This window comes from Theropithecus gelada, chromosome 8 (genome assembly GCF_003255815.1).
Source record: "Theropithecus gelada isolate Dixy chromosome 8, Tgel_1.0, whole genome shotgun sequence".
Taxonomy (NCBI): Eukaryota; Metazoa; Chordata; class Mammalia; order Primates; family Cercopithecidae; genus Theropithecus; species Theropithecus gelada.
The window spans coordinates 125,614,837-125,635,452 of NC_037676.1; the positions used below are offsets into that span (position 1 = coordinate 125,614,837).

The window sequence follows — 20,616 nt, forward strand, 5'->3', positions numbered from 1 at the left end:
GCAGAACACAAGTGCTCAAAATGAGCTTAGAAAGATAGATTGGGGGGGCTGGGTGTGGTGGCTCACGCCTGTAATCCCAGTACTTTGGGAGGCTGAGGCGGGTGGATCACGAGGTCAGGAGATCGGGACCACGGTGAAACCCTGTCTCTACTAAAAATACAAAAACTAGCCAGGCGAGGTAGTGGGCGCCTGTAGTCCCAGGTACTCAGGAGGCTGAGGCAGGAGAATGGAGTGAACTTAGGAGGCGGAGCTTGCAGTGAGCCGAGATGGCGCCACTGCACTCCAGCCTAGGCAACAGAGCAAGATTCCATCTCAAAAAAAAAAAAAAAAAAAGAAAGATTGGGGCTATACTATGAAATACCTTGTGTACCTTAAGAACTTCAGTCCATTTTAATGGGAAGCATAGAGAGTTTTAAGCAGCAGATGCATCAACCTCATGACTGAGGTTTTGAGCTTGTGTTATCAGACATATGTCAATGCCATTAACTGTTTCATTCCCATTTTCTCAAAATTATTAAATATTAACTTTGATATAGAAACTAACCTGCTTTCTTTTTTGATATAGGAGGCTTAGCAGCTTGTTTTAGAATTAAATCTTCAAAAAATTTTGTCCGTTCTTCTTTACCCGGTAACTGGACATTAAAAATCTCTCCATAATCACGGATAAACAATTCTTGCACCTTAAAAAAGAAAACAAATGCAATATATATCATATATACAGATGATCCCCAACTTACAATGGTTCAATTTACAATTTTTAGACTTTTCAACAGCATGAAAGTGGTATGTATTCAGTATGTCCCTCCACTTACAATTGGGTTATGTCCAAAAAACCCATCATATGTCAAGGAGCATCTGTACAGTATATACACAGATATATGCAGTATATATACACACATGCATATGAAATGCATGTGTTGGCTGGGTACGGTGGCTCAAGCCTGTAATCCCAGCACTTTGGGAGGCCGAGACAGGCGGATCACGAGGTCAGGAGATTGAGACCATCTTGGCTAACACGGTGAAACCCTGTCTCTACTAAAAAATACAAAAAACTAGCCGGGCGAGGTGGCAGGCGCCTATAGTCCTAGCTACTCGGGAGGCTGAGGCAAGAGTATGGCGTAAACCCGGGAGGTGGAGCTTGCAGTGAGCTGAGATCTGGCCACTGCACTCCAGCCTGGGCGACAGAGCAAGACTCTGTCTCAAAAAAAAAAAAAAAAAAAAAAAAAAAGACATGCATTTAATACAATAGCAGGTTATTATACACATATTTTTAATGACAAGTTAAATTGTATATTTTTTAAACAGGTCTTTAAAGAATGTTAGATTTATGTATAAACCAGGTTTACAAGAGATTAAGGAACTAAAAATCATGAGAACTCAAGAATCCAAACTACAATTAATAAAGGAACTAACTTGATATTTTACTTTTTTCATTTTCTTTTTTTTTTTTTAAGAGACAAGGTCTCGCTCTGTCACTCAGGCTGATTGCAGTGGTACAATTGTAGCTCACTGCAGCCTCAAACTGGGCTCAAGCAGTCCTCTTGTCACAGCCTCCTGAGTAGCTGACACTATAAGCACGCACCGCCACACTCAGCTAATTTTTAAAGTTTTTGTAGAGATAGGGTCTCCTTGTGTTGTCCAGGCTGATCCCAAATTCCTAGGCATAAGTGATCCTCCTGCCCTGGCCTCCCAAAGTGCTAGGATTACACACATATGCCACTGTGCCTGGCCCTGATACTTAAAAGGTCTGCTGAGATCAATTAATTAATTTTCCCAACCCCAAATGAGATGAGATATAAGAAAGAGCAGTTGTTCAAAAAGAAAAAGCAAGCAAACAAACAAAAACCAAAATATAAAGGCCAGAAGTTAAGTGTGGGCTACAAGAGAGATATTGGAAACTCAGTGGACTGCTGGGAAGAATGTAAAATAGTATAGCTGCTGTGGAAAACAATTTGGTGGTTTCTCAACGTTTAAACACAGAATTAGTATATGATGTGGCAATTCCCCTTCTAGGTATACCAAAGAAAACTGAAAACAAAAACTCAAACGAGTATTTGTACTCCAGTAATCATAGCAGCTTTATTCAGAAACGTCAGGAGGTGAAGATGATCCAAATGTCTGTCACCAGATGAATGGATACAAAATGTGGCATATACATACAATGGAAAAGTATTCACCCTAAAAAGGAATAAAATTTGGACACAAGATACAACATGGATGAACCGTGAAAACATTACACTAAACAAGATACAAAAGACAAATACATATTCAAATTATGAGGTACCTAGAATAAATAATTCAGAGACAAATTATAACAGAAGTTACCAAGGGCTGTGGGGAGACAGAAATGGGGAATTACTGTTAATAGGTACAGAGTTTCTGCTTGGGATAACAAGAAAGATCTGGATAGTGGTGATGGTTGCCCAACATTGTAAATGTATTTAATGCGACTATACTACATGCTTAAAAAAATTGTTAAAATGATAAGTCCTTTTTTTTTTTTTTTTTGAGACAGGGTCTCACTCTGTCACCTAGGCTGGAGTGCAGTGGTGCAATCTCGACTCACTGCAGACTCCACCTCCCAGATTCAAGCGGTTCTCCCACTTCAGCCTCCCGAGTAGCTGCGACTATAGGTGCACACCACCATGCACATCTAATTTTTGTATTTTTTGGTTGAGATTGGGTTTCACCAGGTTGGCCAGGCTGGTCTTGAACTCCTGATCTCAAGTGATCGGCCCACCTCGGGCTTCCAGTTTTGTCATGTATATTTTACATGTGTAAGCTAAAAAGTAGACTAGAAGATACTAGAAGCTGGGAAAGGTGAGGAAAAGAAGGAAATAGGGAAAGATTTGTTAAAGGATACAAAATTACAGTCAGGAGGAGTAAGTTCTTTTTTTTTTTTTTTTGGAGACAGAGTCTTGCTCTGTCACCCAGGCTGGAGTGCAGTGGCGCAATCTTGGCGGCTCACTGCAGCCTCTGCCTCCTGGGTTCAAGCAATTCTCCTGCCTCAGCCTCCTGAGTAGCTGGGATTACAGATGCTTGCCATCATGCCTGGCAATTTTTTTTTTTTTTTTTGTATTTTTAGTAGAGACAGGGTTTCACTATGTTGGCCAGGTTGGTCTCAAATTCCTGACCTCAGGTGATCCGCCTGCTTTGGTCTCCGAAAGTGCTGGGATTACAAGTGTGAGCACTGTAAGATGACTATAGTTAACAAGATTACATAGTTCTAGGATGGGTGTGGTGGCTCATGCCTATAATCTCAAGACTTTGGAAGGCCGAGTCAGGCGGATCTGAGGTTGAGAGTTCGAGATCAGCCTGAGCAACATGGAGAAACCCCTTCTCTACTAAAAATACAAAAATAAACCAAGCATGGTGATGTGTGCCTGTAATTCCAGCTACTCAGGAGGCTGAGGCAGGAGAATCACTCGAACCTGGGAGGTGGAAGTTGCAGTGGGCTGAGATCATGCCGCTGCACTACAGCCTGGGTGACAGAGCGAGACTCTGTCTCAAAAAATAAAATAAAAATTATTCCAGTCAGGGGTTTATAAGCATAGTTTTGTAGACATCACATGTTCAAAAATATCTATTTGTTCTCTCATGCAAATGCTAACTTGGTTGGACAGAAAATTATAGGTCAAAATTATTTTACTTCAGAACATTGAAAATATTGCTCCACTGTCTCCTTAGTGGTCATTGTTGCCAATGAGAAAATAGAAGCAATTTGACTTTCCTTCCTTTCTAGTATGCTTTTTCTTTTGGAACATTTTTGGATTTTTCTCTGTACCTTTGGCATTATTTAAATGATGTTATTTCTCATACTTGGAACACATGGGGCTTTTAAATCTTAAGAAGACTCATAGTATTCTTTAACTGTACAAAATGTTCTACTGTGTGAATATTTTCTCCCTAAACTTCTTGTTTTTATCTCCCATAAATCCCATGAGACCTTAATCTATCTCCTCCATTTGTTTTAATTTTTTCCTCATACTTTTCAAGTCTTTGTACTTTTGTATCACATACTTAAGAATTACTGGTCTTACGATCTTCCACTTTGCTAATTTGCCCTTCATCTGGGTCTGCTCCCTTCTCAGCCTATAAAAAATTTTATTTCCTTTTTACACGGGTTGTTTCATTTATAATGTCTCCAATCGGTTCTTTGTCACAGTTTGTGTTGGTGATACATGGATATTATTCATGAGGTTGTCCTTCCTCAAATGTTTATTTATAACTACGTGTTTGCCTTTTAAATCTGATTGCCCATAGGTGCTATTTCTGTTTATTCTAGCTTCTCCCTCCAGTGACTATGAAAGCTAGTCTATAATGGAAGCAGAAATGTGCCTACAATTTGTCTTGTGGGCACAGGGGCTCCCCATTTCTCCTGATATCAGCAGCCATATATAAGCCTGTTAAATTAGTCCTGGGGCACAACCACACTGCCCTAGCTGAGGACAAACAACCCTGCTGACTGCTGCTTGGTATAGGGACTAGAAGTGAAGAAAGTCAATTACCCCAGGGTTGTCCAAAGGCTGTTTTTGTTTTGTTTTGTTGTGAGACAGGGTCTTGCTCTGTCACCCAGGCTGGAGTGCAGTGGCATGATCTTGGCTCACTGCAACTTCTGCCTCCCGGGTTCAAGCGATTCTCATACCTCAGCTTCCCAAGTAGCTGGGACTACAGGTGTGCGCCACTATGCCTGGCTAATTTTCATATTTTTAGTAGAGATGGGGTTTCTCCATGTTAGCCAGGCTGGTCTCAAACTCCTGACCTCAAGTGATCTGCCTGCCTCGGCCTCCCAAAGTGCTGGGATTAGAGGTGTGAGCCACCACGCCCAGCTCAAAGGTTCTTTCAACTCCTTCATAGAACCGATCCTCAGCTAGAAATCACTCTTGCCTTTCAAAGTAGTTCTTTCACGCATATGCTGTGAATTGTGGTCATCTTCATCAATCTAATCCTCACTACTTTGCGTTTCATGGATTCAGGAAAACTCCAAATCCACTAACAGCATTCTTTCTCATCTTTCCATACTGGCCTGAGTGGGTCCACTTGTGCTCATGCATATAGACAGTCGTTTTCTGACTGCAGTTTTGAGATGGACAAATTTTAATGTGGCTAATAATGGACTACACAGTATTTCTCATATAGTATAGTGTAATGTTATATCAATGGTATCACTAAATTACTGAAAACTTGCTTATTTGCATGCTTATGGACTATTCATTTTCTAAAAATAGGCAATTCCTAGTCCCAGGACCATTCTCCCCTACTTATAGAATGTGGTATTAAAATATTTTACCCAATTTGCAATTATAGACTTAGAAAACATTATCCTAACAAAAAAAGTAAGAGAAGCTATCTTTTAAGAAAATAATTTTGGTATAGAATTTCCACATTCTCAATAAAGTTTCCCCAGATTAAACTGATTACTTTTTTCAACCTCCCCACATCCATACAAAGTTCACCTAGTCTGTCTGTCTTGTTACCCAGAGCATAAAGCCATTATCTTTATTTCAAATCTCAAAATGATTAATAGTTTCAGTTGATAGAAGAAGCAGCCAGTAATACTATGGCTAACAATCTTTCTTTCCACTGTGTTAATCAGAACACTGCTAGAGTACTTCATTCATTCTGGCTCTGGACTTCCAAAAGAACTAGAAAAAAGAAAGACATTCAGGAGAGTGACTAGAATTTTGAAGAAACTACAACCTGGTGTGCTGTGTAACAAAGTCTACTACTATTACCACAATCTGTATTCTTGTTCTTTGGGCACACAGCTAGGTCAGATTTCCTAGCCGTGCTTGCAATGAAGTATGGCTATGTGACTGAGCTTTAGCCAGTGGAATATGAAAGGAAGTGATTTACATCACTTCTAAGTCAGGCACAAGCAAGAGCCTGTCCTTTCAGTTGACTGGACTGAAAGCGACCTGGAAGGCTACATGATGAAAATAAGAAAACAGGCCAGGCAAGGTGGCTCATGCCTGTAATCCCAGCACTTTGGGAGGACAAGGCAAGTGGATCACCTGAAGTCAGGAGTTCAAGATCAGCCTGGCCAACATGGTGAAACCCCATCTCTACTACAAATACAAAATTAGCTGGGCATGGTGGCGGACACCTGTAATCCCAGCTACTTGGGAGGCTGAGGCAGGAGAACTGCTTAAACCCAGGAGGCTGAGGCTGCAGTGAGCCAAGACAGTGCCCCTGCACTGTCAGTCTAGGCAACAGAGTGTGACTCCATCTCCAAAAATAAATAAACAAACAAGTAAATAAAATTAAATATCTTTCAGCCTGAGTGTTTGAATGACTGCACAGCAGAAGACAAACTTGCCAATGTAATCAACCTGCCTAGTATTGTTAAAGTGAGTAAGAAATAAACTTCTACTTTATTAATAGCCCTAATGAATATACCATATCCTGTTTAATGTGAAAAAGGCCTGGGTTAGCAAGACATAAAAGAGTATTCAAATATACAAAGACTTGTCATGATGAAGATGTATTAGTCAAGTTCTATATGCAATCTGGGAAATGAATGGAGATTAAGAAGTGGAAGATTTGTGCTCGCTTCAGCAGCACATATACTAAAATTAGAACAATACAGAAGGTTAGCATGACCCCTTTATGGTTTAAAAAAAAAAGAAAAAGAAATGAAAGCCTCCCTCAATAAGCTGGATTTTTAGGAGTCAGAGGTAACAAAAAGAACTGTGTAGAAAGTGTTTCAACATAGGTGAGATATCCACATAAAGGCGATAGAGTATGAAACTAGATAATTAAGTAAACTGGAAACCTTTAAGGACCTCCCCCACTCAAATAGTTTATAATATATACTTAATATTCATTTCCTAGCTTATTTAACTTGCAGGTTTTGTAATCAATTATTATTATACAGAGTCACTGGGGACATAATCTGGTCCCTTGATAACCTTGGCCTCCTTTCCTCCTACATTGCCCTTCTTGCTATTTTTCCAAGCTGCCAGACACAGATCTGCCTCAGAGCCTCTGCATTTGCTTTTTCCTCTGCTAGGACCTTTTGTCCCTCAGCTATTCCAATAGTTCACAACCTTACCTTTTCCACGTCTTTCCTCAAATATCATCATCTTTTTTTTTTTTTTGAGATGGAGTTTTGCTTTGTCGCCCCGGCTGGAGTGCAATGGTGGGATCTTGGTTCACTGCAAACTCCACCTCCTGGGTTCAAGCAATTCTCCCACCTCAGCCTCCCGAGTAGCTGGGATTACGGACACACATTACCACATCCCGCTAATATTTTGTAGAGACAGGGTTTCACCATGTTGGCCAGGCTGGGCTTGAATTCCTGATCTCAGGTGATCCGCCCACCTTGGCCTCCCAAAGTGCTAGGACTGCAGGCGTGAACCACCATACCCGGCCAAATATCAACTTCTTGCTGAGGCCTTATCTAGCCTATTTAACACTGCAACCTACCCATACTCTTTTGGTACTCCTTAGCTAAATCTTTCTCCACAACAATAGTTAGTATTATAAATTTTTTTTTTTTGAGACGGAGTCTTGCTCTGTCGCCCAGGCTGGAGTGCAGTGGCCGGATCTCAGCTCACTGCAAGCTCCGCCTCCCAAGTTTACACCATTCTCCTGCCTCAGCCTCCCAAGTAGCTGGGACTACAGGTGCCCACCACCTTGCCTGGCTAGTTTTTTGTATTTTTTTTTTTTTAGTAGAGACGGGGTTTCACCGTGTTAGCCAGGATGGTCCCGATCTCCTGACCTTGTGATCCACCCGTCTCGGCCTCCCAAAGTGCTGGGATTACAGGCTTGAGCCACTGCGCCCGGCTATAAATTTTTTAAAACTTCTCTCCCCCACTCAACTAAAATGTTAGCCCAATATGTGTAAGGATATACATTTTTGTCTATCTTAGTCACTGTTATATCTCCAGTGCCTGGAACCATGCTTGGGAGAAAATAAGCACTCAATAAATATTTCTTTAATAAGTATTTGAGCTTATCTTCCTACTAGTGTACTAAAAAGTGTAAACCAATTTTGTCAAAGGTGTGGAAAAAAACATTTAACTAATTCATTAAAATACACAGAAGCCTACAATATGCTTGTTATGTGCTCTATGGATACAAAGGTAACAAAAAATAGTCCCTAATTTCAGGTACTTTACTTTCTGATGGGGAAACAGAGTCAAGCAAATTAATATTTAATGGCAGGAGGCAATACAAATAAAGTAGGAAAAGGGAAAAGAGTATGATGGGTAGAAGAGCTATCGCTATTATTGAGAAATTCTGATCACAGAAGGCCTCCCTGAGATGATATCTGAGCAGAGATTTGAGAAAAATAAAAAATGATGCCAGGCAAATATGTAAGAGAAGAGTATTCCAGTCAGAAGCAGCATGGCCTTTTGTTCACTATTGGCAGTTGTCTAAATGGGCACAAACTTGAATGAGTAATTTAATATTGTTAAAACTTGTAAATGTAAAATACTCAGCTACAGCTATTCCACTTCTAGGAATCAATGCTAGAAAAATCCACATACTAGTGTTCATACAAACTAAAATACAAGGATGCTCACTCTAACAGTTCAGTAGAAAAAAATCTGGAAAACAACCAAAAAACCTATCAACAGGGCTTTGGATAAATAAATTATACTACATCAAAAGTGGAAAAGCCATGCAGCTCTTAAAGAGAGTTTAGCGCTAACAAATACATGAGACACATTTATTGATAAGTGAATAAAGCAAATTGCAGAATAGTATGTATCATATAATCCCATTTTTTAAAAACTTTTTTTTTTTTTTTTTTTTTGGAGACAGAGTCTTACTCTGTCGCCCAGGCTGGAGTGCAGTGGCTCACTCGGCTCACTGCAAGCTCCGCCTCCCGGGTTCACGCCATTCTCCTGCCTCAGCCTCTGGAGTAGCTGGGACTACAGGCACCCGCACCCACCACCACGCCCGGCTAATTTTTTGTATTTTTAGTAGAGACAGGGTTTCACCGTGTTAGCCAGGATGGTCTCAATCTCCTGACCTCATGATCCACCCGCCTCGGCATCCCAAAGTGCTGGGATTACAGGTGTGAGCCACCGCGCCCGACATATAATCCCATTTTTTAAGAGAAAAAATTTATGTATCCTTAATATATACATACACATATACATACACCATCTTACCCAATGAGCACATATACCAAATAGTTAACAATGGTATCTTTAGCAAGAAAACTTATCCTTTTATTCACTTCTATAGCATTTGAATTTTTTCAGTAAGTTATGATTATTTTGGTACAAACAACTCTCTTCTTAAAAGTATAATGACTCTCCCCCACATAAATTACCTCTTCTGGCAAAGCAGAATGGGGTTTGTCAGAAGTTGCAAGTAGTAAAACTGGAGCAAATGAAGGAATATTCTGTAATAATGTGGTAAATGTGGCTTTAAGTGTTGGTCCAACTATTTCCCACCACAAGTGGATATGAGGAACATACACTATACTTGGTGCTGTTCTCTTAGCTTCGCGAATCACCTGGTAGAGAGAGAACAAAACAAATTCAGTTAGAGTCCACATGTTAATAATGCTAGTTCTATTAGTCTGAAACAATGTTTAACCTCCCAGAAATAACATATAAAGTCCTCAAGTTTTTAAAATGCTCCTCCAAAATCCCACAACCTTATTTTTAAATGTTGTTTAAAAGTTTCATTTTTTTGAAAAGATAATTTCTTCAAGCAACTAGAAAATAGTTGGAGAAATCTAGATTTTTCTGTCATAATCAAAAGTAAACAAAACTACAAATATAACATATTTTTATATTTTAAAAATGTTAATATAGCCAGGCGCAGTGGCTCATGCCTATAATCCACGCACTTTGGGAGGCCGAGGAGGGTGGACTGCCTGCCTGAGCCCAGGAGTTTGAGACCATCCTGGGCAACATGGTGAAACCCCATCTCTATTAAAATACATACAAATAAATAAATAAAATAAAATAAAAATAAATTTGCTGGATGTGGCGGCATGCGCCTGTAGTCCCAGCTACTCAGGAGGCTAAGGCGGGAGAATTGCTTGAATCCTGGAGGCGGAGGTTTCAGGGAGCTGAGATTGTGCCACTGCACTCCAGCCTGGTGACAGAGAGAGACTCCGTCTCAAAAAAACCAAAACCAAAAACAAACAAAAGTTAATATACAAATACCAAAAACACAAAAAGCAGAATATCTGAGTACTTACTAAGGAGCAGTCACCATTTTAAGTACTCTACTCATTTAATTCTCACAACAGCCATATGAGGTAAGTATTATTATCTCCATTTTCCAAATGGGGAAAATGAGAGAGATCTAACAACTTTACTAAGGTCACAAAGATATTAAGGGTGAATGTGGGATTTAAAGTTATTCTCTTTAATGATTAAGCAATCATGCATAATTCTGTTTTGTAAACCTGAAGTTACAAATCAGAAAGACAAAAAAACCACAATGCCAAAAAATGAGGCAATTTTAGCTTTTATCTCCAAAAGGCTGTTTTGTCTTATAGTTGAGCACCAACAAATTACCTGGGCACATGTTTCTTCAGGGGATGTAGCACTAACTCCAAAAAGAACAGGAATGTCTAATGTATATACAGTAAATTTTTCCAAAGCATGAATGACAGCTGGTGCCAAGTGAGAACCTTGCCCAAATCCTGGTTCTCCTACTATCAGTATTCTTGGTCGAAAAGACATAGGTTGGTAACAAGCATTTCTGAAAGAGAAATCATTAATAAGCTATATTTTAGAAAAAACAGTTTAAAATTTCCCCCTGAATTGTCAATTATAAACTTTCATAAGTAAAATGTCTTGCCAATAAGGCCAACCAATCATAACATGGTTCACATAGTTTCTGGAAACAACTGATACCCAAAGCTTTTTAGGAATATTTTTATCGACTGTAATTTCTACTATTGTGACAACTATAACAACAAAAAATTTCTGGTAGTTTAATTTAAATAAAAAGCAGATTGGTTAGCATTTTTTACTTTTTCAACCACATCTCATTTATTTTTAGAAAATTTACACATGCAAAACATTGATTTGCAAGAAAAATATACCTATTCAAATGAAGAAAATTAAAATTGTCTTTTGCCTTATGAGAAGATTTCTGAGAAAGTCCATTGTCATAAACTGATGGAACATCATCATCACTGTAAGCCAAGTCACTTTCTAGCAGAGGACAAGAAATATCTATAAAACCAAAAAATTGCACATTAGTAACTTCTGGATTGCAAAGCAAATCTTTAATGCTTCAGTTACCAAGTTAGCATACTTGAATTAAATTTTTTCAAAGAATCAAAAGTATTTCTGTAGATATGAATTAATAAGTAAATGTAAAAATGCACCCCAAACTTACAGCAAATTAAGTTAAGGGCAATCCATGGGTAAATTTCCTTCAAATATCCCAGGTAAAGCCTTACCAAATTTTTCTCAAGAGATTCTTTTACAAATAAATATTTCTGGTATGTATGAAACATTTCACTTTACTGATTATAAAAACTAACTTTAAATGGTCAATCAAGTTTTATACCTGAGTCTAATGTTTTATTTGTTCTGAATTCTGCATGTGGAAATACTCTCTGCAGGGCTTCTAAGATCTTGTCAACAGTGCTTTGCAGGAGTGGTTTCACAATGGTGGACAGTGCCTGCCCAGGTGATGTCACAGCTCTTTGGGACGCTGGTATCATCTTTTGCATAGCTACCTCGAAATCCTTAGCTGAGATATTAATTGAAGAGAGATCCAACTGTAGTTTCTCACTAGTGGTATAGATCTGTGGGTAGCGTCGTCGTAGAGCACATAAAGCAGCTTCAGCACATATTGATTTAATATCTGCTCCACAGTATCCTATCCAAAGCAACCAGGGGAAGAAAAGAACCAGCCGACCAAACAAAGAAACACAAAACTCTATTAGCATGACCATGGTTAAAAGAAAATTAAAAATCAGCCTCGCAATAGTTAGCAAATATTTAAAAGTAGTAAAACCAAAATCTCTTTTACCCAGTAAACTTATCAGGTAGTAATAGCCAACAACAATCAATCAACTTTTACGAGTGCAATACACAAGCACTAAGTATAGCACAGAGGTCAAAAGCAAGAGTTTTAAAATCACACAGACTAGATTCAAATTCCAGTTTGTAATTTACTAGCTGTTTGACCTTAGAAAATTCACATAATGCTCTCCAGCCATTTCTTTATCTGTAGAGATACTGCTACCTACATCATAGGAATGATGTGAAAATTACATGAAATAATATTTATAGAATGCTTAAAAGGATGACTAAAACATGGTCAGTAAAGAATAGCTATTATATTATTATGATATAATAATATATTGTATTTTATACAATTATATTATTATCTACTCTGCCCCTTATGGCCAATTTGTCAAATATCTCTATTTAATACCAAGACTTCGTGAGAAGAAAATGCCACAAATAAGAGATAAGAAACAAATATAACCTTGTATTTCTTTATTAGTTTGGTGCAAAAGAAATTGTGGTTTTTGCCATTACTTTTATAGGCAAGAACCACAATTACTTTTGCACCAACCTTATACAACTTGTTTCATATTTCAAATAAATGTAGTATTTATTTTAATTGCTTAAAACAATGTTTACCAACACAGTTTTCTGCTAGCTCTTCTAAAAATGTGTCCAGTGGTTTGGGATTCCAATCCCTGGTGTGAATCTTTAGAATCTCTTTTCGAGCCTATGAATAAAAACAATTTAATTTTTTACAACTATAATAATAAATGCTATTCAGATTAATTTCAATTAAAAATACTTTTGATTACCTAAAATTTTAAAGTGATCAGTACTTAATATTGGCCGGGTGCAGTGGCTCACACCTGTAACTTTGGGAGGTCGAGGCAGGTGGATCACTTGAGGTCAGAAGTTCGAGACCAGTCTGGCCAACATGGTGAAAACTACTCTCTGCTAAAAATACAAAGATTAGCTGGGCGTGGTAGCATGTGCCTGTAATCCCAGCTACTCGGGAGTCTGAGGCATGAGAACTGCTTCAATCCTGGGGGCGGAAGTTGCAGTGAGTTGAGATTGTACCACTGCACCCCAGCCTGGGTGACAGCAAGACTTCATCTCAAACAAACAAACAAACAAACAAAAAACTCAATATAAGCAAAATATGAAAGTGAAAATAAGAAAAAGGATGTACTTTTTAGAGTTTAATGGACTTGTCTCATTATTAAACATATTTGCATTTATAGCACTAAAGTTATACTGGTCATAAATATAAGTAAGAGAAAATAAGGAACTACTAAAGTAGCTATTCATTCTGGTGCATGTTAAGAGCTGTTTTTAAGAGTACAGACAGCTCTTCATATATTTTCCTCTTTGGTTCCCAGAAGATTAAGTAGACTTAAAAAAACTTGGTAGGATTATATGATATTCATGAAAAAGCCAAGGCTAACAAACTGGCTAAGGATTAATTACTCATTAAGCCACATGTTCTGAAGCAACACTTAGAACATCCAAAGGCTACACTCAAATTGAAAGAATTTTAAGAGTAATTTTGGGAAGGCATTATTATATTTAAAGAAAAGAATAAAAATTTGTCCGCATGAGTTGTTCACTAACAACTATCACTAGACAAGACCAGGATACAAAACTCAAGAATCTCCAAATTTTTACTACACCAAGACTTATGATTAATAAACAGCAATATATTTTGTCAAAATTTGAGTGACATTAAATTCTTACCTCTTTATCAGGTAGGCTAAAAAGGAATTCTCTGTCAAAGCGACCAGGCCTTCGTAAAGCAGGGTCTATAGAATCTAGTCTGTTGGTAGCACCAATGACCACAATTTCCCCTCTGCTGTCCAATCCATCCATAAGAGCTAGCAGGGTGGAAACAATAGAACTAAATTTTAAAAATAAGAGAGAAGAGATTAATACTATGAACACAGTCTATATCATTCAGTAATATTTCTTCTTTTGGTAAGATTTAACGTATTACACGTGAATAAATTTTCTCAGGGCACCTCACTATTTCCAATGGATTAAAAAAATCTATAAAATAACATACCAAATGGCACATAGAAATTGAAATCAATGGAAAACAGATGGTCGTTAGACCCCCACAAATGAATCCTAGAAGATATTTCATAAAGCATAATTTCACAAAGGAACTTAAGAGTTCCCAAACAATATACAACATCAAAAAGAAAAAAAAGGCAAGGCATGGTGGCTCACGCCTGTAACCTCAGAACTTGGGGGCTGAGGTGGGAAGAGTGCTTGAGGCCAGGAGTTTGAGACCAGCCTGGGCAACATAGGGAAACCCCGTCTCTATTAAAAAAATAAAAATAAAAAAAATAAAGCCAGCATGGTGACATGACCTGGGCCTATAGTCCTACTACTGGGGAAGCTGAGGTTGTACGTAGTGAGCCAAGATTGCACCACTGCACTCCAGCCTGGGCGACAGACAGAGCAAGACCTTGTCTCAAAAAAATAAAAAAGAAAAGGAAAAAAAGTGCTGGTAGCACCAGGTAGGACACACAGTATCTAAAAATAATAAAATTTCCATTGTATATACATGATCAAAGAACACCAACATAAAATAGAATATTCATAAAGCATAACAGAATTTTCATTACATTTTAAACTTTTTATTATAAAGACAGAATAGTAAAATGATCTCCAAATTTCCATCATGAAGCTTCAACAATTATCAGTATGCCTTTTTTGTCTTCACCTGACCACTTTTAAAAAGAAAAATAAAACCTCAGACACACAGTTCAATTCATAAATATTTCATCTAAGTACTTCATGTATGTATTTCTAAGAGATAAGGACTTACAACAAATCCAACAATGTCATCATCCTAAGTGACTAATTCCTTAATATCTAATACCCAATTTTTCCTGATTGTCTCAAAATACCTGTTTACATTTGATTTAATCAAAATGTAACCACACACTAATTTGTCACTCAATTCCTTGACAGTTCCTACTGTGCCTCTTACATTTTTTTCCTTCCACGCCATTTATTTGTTGAAGAAACTGGGTCATTTGGCTTGTAGAATTTCCTTCGCCCATTCCGGACTGGGCTGACTGCTTCCTGATAGGGTCATTTAAGTTGTCCCTCTATCTTTCATATTTCCTGGAAAGTGGTAGCTAGATCTAGAAGCTTTTTTTTTTTTTTTTTGAGATGGGAGTCTCGCTCTGTCGCCCAGGCTGGAGTGCGGTGGTGCGATCTCAGCTCAGTGCAAGCTCCGCTTCCTGGGTTCACGCCATTCTCCTGCCTCAGCTTCCTGAGTAGCTGGGAGTACAGGCGCCCGCCACCACACCTGGATAATTTTTTTGTATTTTTTTTTTTTTAGTAGAGACGAGATTTCACCGTGTTAGCCAGGATGGTCTCAATCTTCTGACTTTGTGATCCGCCTGCCTAGGCCTCCCAAAGTGCTGGGATTACAGGTGTGAGCCACCGCGCCTGGCCTAGATCTAGAAGCTTAATGGATGCTGGCTAAACCATTTGGGATGACGTATTTCACAGGAAGATACCACGTAATTCCTATTATATCCCCACAGGAGGCACCTAATACCAGCTTCCCATTTAAGGTCAATCAGTGGGTTGAGTTTCAGTCAGGTATTATCAGCTTGTTCCACCCATCATAAATATCCCCATCAACCTTCTTTTTTATCTTACTGCTTGAGTGGCCATTGATAATATTGTTTAGATAAAGGTTTCCCAAATTAGCACTACTGACATTTTGGGCCAGATAATTATTTGTTGTGGAGAGCTGTCCCGTAAGTGAAAGATGTTTAACAGCATGTCTGGCCTTCATCTACCAGATGCTAAGTAGCTGCCCTCACCAGTTGTGACAACCAAAACTGTCTCTAGATATCTGTCCCTGAGGGGAGGGGGATGGCAGCATCCCTGGTTAAGTCTAGATCCACTATTTCATAAGAGGCTACAAAATGGTGATTTTCTAATTCAATCATTTCTTTTGCATTTATTACCTGTGATTTTCCTATATAAAGAACTACACTACTTCAACTGCTGAATTGCCCTCAATCATGGCCTGTATAGGACAGGAAGAAATGTTTGATTCTTTCCTTCTTATCAGTTTGCAGAGTAATAAATAATAACTCAGCAACTTTAGGTGACCAGTTGAATTAAAAAAACTTATTACAAATTGATGATTTTTATCTTGGTGTGTTCCCTGCCAGCAGTGGCAAGGGTGGTGGTGATGGGGAGAAGGCTCATTCTGTATTTTCTGGTTCTTGTGGCTACCTCCTCCCCTCACCTCCTTGCCCTGTCATGCCCTGCTCCAAAGAGACACCTGTCATTTCTCCCCACAAGTGGGTCTGGCCTGCGGAGGAGGGTGGGGTGGGGCATGCAGCTCCACCCTGCCTGGTTCCAGACTCAACCTGGGAGCTGGGAGTCCACACAGGCCGAGGGCTATGACCTATACAGTGCATGATTATACAATACCGCCTATGGAGGAAGCTATCAGACATTCAGATAGCTCCTCCTTCTGGGTGTTATGGAAGAGTAGCTCTACATCTTGGCTGGGGTGCAAAACACTTAGGAGCTGGGTGTCTTAGATGAAGGTTATAGAAGAAACATTGTCAAAGAAAAGTTTGAAGTCAAAACTTCAAGGTGATCGAATTGCACAGCTTATTTGTGAATGCATTTTTTATCCAGCAATAGAACTCCAAGTTTTGAACAACAATGCTGAAAAGGGTTCAGGAAGTTTTGGTTGCACTGGAAAGAAAATTTATGCCAAGAACAGAAATTAAGAAATCATACCTTTTTCTTACAAATAAGATGTTTTCGTGTTTTTTTTTTTTTTTTAAAAAAAACAAAACAATAACAAAAAACTGATGGTGGCTGGGCATGGTGCCTCATGCCTGTAATCCCAGCACTTTGGGAGCCCGAGGTGGAAGGATCACTTGAGCTCAGGAGTTTGAGACCAGCCTGGGCAACATAGTGAGACTTCATCTTTACTTTAAAAAACCCCCAAAAAACCAAGCTGGGTGTGGTAGTGCATGCCTGTAGTTCCAGCTACTGAGAAGTTGAGGTGGGAAGATTGCTTGAGCCCAGGAGATCAAAGCTGCAGTGAGCTGTGATCATGCTACTGCACTCCAGCCTGGGTAAGAGTAAGATCCTGTCTCAAAAAACAAAAACAAGGGCTTGTGCGGTGGGTCACGCCTGTAATCCCAGCACTTTGGGAGGCCGAGGCAGGTAGATCTCTTGAGCCCAGGAGTTCAAGACCAGCTTGGCCAACACGGCAAAACCCCGTCTCTACTAAAAGTACAAAAATTAGCCAGGAGTGGTGGCACATGCCTGTAATCCCAGCTACTGGGGAGGCTGAGACACGAGAATCGCTTGAACCTGGGAGGTGGAGGTTGCAGTGAGCCAAGATCATGTCACTGCACTCCAGCCTGGGTGACAGACTGAGATTGTCACAAAAAGACAACAACAACAACAACAAACCAAACCAAAACCAACAACAAAAAACTAACAACACACAAAAAACCGATGTTTTTTAGGTATTTGATATATATCTATCTATCTACTGCAGTCATTATTTTTGATGCTCAAATTGTTTAATCTTCGGCCAGTGAGAGATCCCTCAAAATTGGCTCCTATGTCATTCTGGTACGATTCCAGTAATTTTTTTTTTTATTGCTTTCAGGCATTACAAAGTATTCCAGGCTTGTCTTGATTATTTCTGCTTCAGTGTTACAATCCGCCATCTCTCCTGAGTCCTAATATTTAGAGACCACACTCAGGGATGGACATTAGTTGCTCCTGGATTGTGATTGCTTCTAGGCCTTTTTAAAGTGTCCAGAGTTAGGATTTTTTTTTTCTTTAAAAAACAAACAGAAAAACTTCGTCACAAGTTTCTATTGATATTTGCAATTCAAATTAAAGACTATAAGGGTTTTAGGTCGAGTGGGTGGCTCACGCCTGTAATCCCAGTACTTTGGAAGGCTAAGGCGGGTGGATCACCTGAGATCAGGAGTTCCAGGCCCAGTTCGACACCAGCCTGGCCAACATGGTGAAACTTTGTCTACTAAAAATACGAAAAATTAGCCAAGTGTGCTGGTGCATGCCTGTAATCCCAGCTACTAGGGAGGCTGAGGCAGGAGAATCACTTGAACTCGGGAGGCACAGGTTGTAGTGAGCCAAGACCGTGCTACTGCACTCCAGCCTAGGCGACAGACAGAGACTTCATCACAAAAAAACAAACAAATAAAAAAAAAATTTAGGGTAATTTGACTTCTTTATTTCACATTTGTATCTCCTTTCCCTTAGGTTGAAATATTATTACCTAATGACACTCACATAATTACTTATTTGCATTATTCTACAGTATTACATTACTAAAATTAAGGTACAGAATACAGTTTAATCATCTTCAACATGCAATGTGCTAACTTCTAAAAAAGCTTAATTTAACATACATTTTTACTGTCAGAACTTTTAAGTTTTTGGTTAAAATAAGTTGAATACTAAATTTCTCTTAAAAATGGAGCTATATTTGGCCAGGCACAGTGGCTCACGCCTATAATCCCCGCACTTTGGGAGGCAGAGGCAGGTGGATCACCCAAGGTCAAGAGTTCAGGACCAGCCTGGCCAGTATGGCGAAACCCAGTCTCTGCTAAAAATACAAAGAACAGGCCGGGTGGGGTGGCTCACATATGTAATCCCAGCACTCTGGGAGGCCCAGGCGGGCTGATCATCTGAGGTCAGGAGTTTGAGACCTGGCCAACATGGTGAAACCCCATCTCTACTAAAATACAAAAATTTAGCCAGGCATGCTGGGGCACACCAGCCCCAACTACTTGGGAGGCTGAGGCAGAAGAATCGCTGGAACCTGGGAGGTGGGGGTTGCACTGAGCTGAGATCATACTACTGCATTCCAGCCTGGGCAACAGAGCGAGACTCTGTCTCAAAAAAAAAAAAAAAAAAAAAAAAAAAAAAAATATATATATATATATATATGAGATAGCATAGTTTTGCTACAATTACTCTGTAATTTTTTTGCCAAAATCTTCCAATACCTTTAGAACTATCCCAAAACACAGTAAATATTCAACTTACTTGATTATGAAATGATGGAAGTATTGTTAAATATGTTTCTTCCTGTTAGCACAATGAATGCAGTGTGACTGATAATGAAATGTGTCACATATAAAAAGTTTATCTGATTACTAATAGGACATGCAGAGACAAAACTACTTTACCATGGTACTTAACATCTATTTTAATTTAGTCACAGCAACAAACAAAATTGTTTATCAAGTTCAAAAGGCCATTAGAATATAGCAAATCTTATTAGATGTTAGAAAAGCTAAAACCCACCTATCAATCACACACTATATCTTATTCATCTTCTACATTATCTACAATATAAAACAATACTACTAGCATATATAAAGACAAGCAAACATTTCCTTTTGGATATTCCAAATTAATTAAGCAATTACACGTCATTCATGAAACCATTTAAAAAGAAGTTCTAAAAAACTGAAATAAATTGGGACTAAAAGCAATTTAGATTCAGGTTGGGACAGTAGCACTAGTAAAAGTGCTCCCTTGGATAAGCAACTAATCATCGGGGTTGAGGGTTCAATTTACCCCTCTTTAAAATGAGGAGATTGGTCTAGTATTAGAATCCTAAACTAGTAGTAATGCCCTAAGTTAGATTTTGTTTAGCGCAGGCAATGTCTTAAAAGCATCCAAATTAGCTGGCAAAATTTAAGATACTTAATTTGAACATAAAATCTGAGGGAACAAAATCGATTTTTCAAGCCTGGGTAAGCTTCTGCACATCAGTAACAGGTCAGACATAAAAGCAACTGGATATGCTCCTGTGATAGGACATTCAGTCACATTCCCCACCATAGCCCTACTCTTACTACTGGCTTAACATCACTGACCTGCCGACATTTGTTTCTATCATGAGTTAAATCTTCTGTAACCAAGACTTTTCAACCATGCTTTACAACGCACTGACACTTGGAGCAGGTTTATTTTTTTTGAGAGGGAGTCTCACTCTGTCACCCAGGCTGGAGTGCAGTGGTGTAATCTCAGCTCACTACAACCTCCACCTCCCGTGTTCAAGTGATTCTCCTAATTCTCCTGCCTCAGCCTTCCAAGGAGCTGGGATTATAGGTGTGCACCACCACACCTGGCTAATTTTTTTTTTTTTCCAGTAGAGACGGGGTTTCACCATGTTCGCCAGGCTGGTCTCAAACTCTTGACCTCAAGTGATCCGCCTACCTTGGCCTCCCAAAGTGCCAGGATTACAGGTATGAGCCACTGCGCCTGTCCACATTTTTTATTTTTGTACTATATACTAGGGTTCTACTACCAAAGAAAGGAACTATTAGCTTATAAAGTTTCTTTTACCATTTAACATTCTATCTCTCACACATAATACCACTCAGGAAATAGGATGAAATGTTGAAGTGCCATCAAGCAAGTTTTACCTATGAATCTGATCTTGCCTGCTTGACCGTACTGGAGCCAGACCATCGATTTCATCAAAAAAAATAATTGATGGGCGCATCTGATAGGCCTAGAAAGTAGATTGAGTGGTCATTTGTTAGCATAAACAGCCTCCAACACGTAGACTTAATATAAACCATTTTAATCAATTTTCATTCAAACATGCTTA

At 39.0% G+C, this 20,616-nt stretch overlaps 1 protein-coding gene across 1 annotated transcript in view; it reads right to left on the reverse strand.

Moving 5' to 3' along the window:
• The window catches only part of ATAD2 (ATPase family, AAA domain containing 2), an 82,291-nt gene that overhangs the window by 19,883 nt on the left and 41,792 nt on the right, over window positions 1–20,616 (reverse strand). Inside the window, exons 13-20 of the mRNA XM_025393237.1 lie at window positions 20,429–20,517; window positions 13,686–13,845; window positions 12,588–12,678; window positions 11,500–11,814; window positions 11,027–11,159; window positions 10,494–10,680; window positions 9,290–9,475; window positions 545–680 (exon numbers count right to left, since the gene is read on the reverse strand). Coding sequence (XP_025249022.1) covers window positions 545–680; window positions 9,290–9,475; window positions 10,494–10,680; window positions 11,027–11,159; window positions 11,500–11,814; window positions 12,588–12,678; window positions 13,686–13,845; window positions 20,429–20,517 — 1,297 coding nt within the window. The remainder of the gene's footprint in view (window positions 1–544; window positions 681–9,289; window positions 9,476–10,493; window positions 10,681–11,026; window positions 11,160–11,499; window positions 11,815–12,587; window positions 12,679–13,685; window positions 13,846–20,428; window positions 20,518–20,616) is intronic.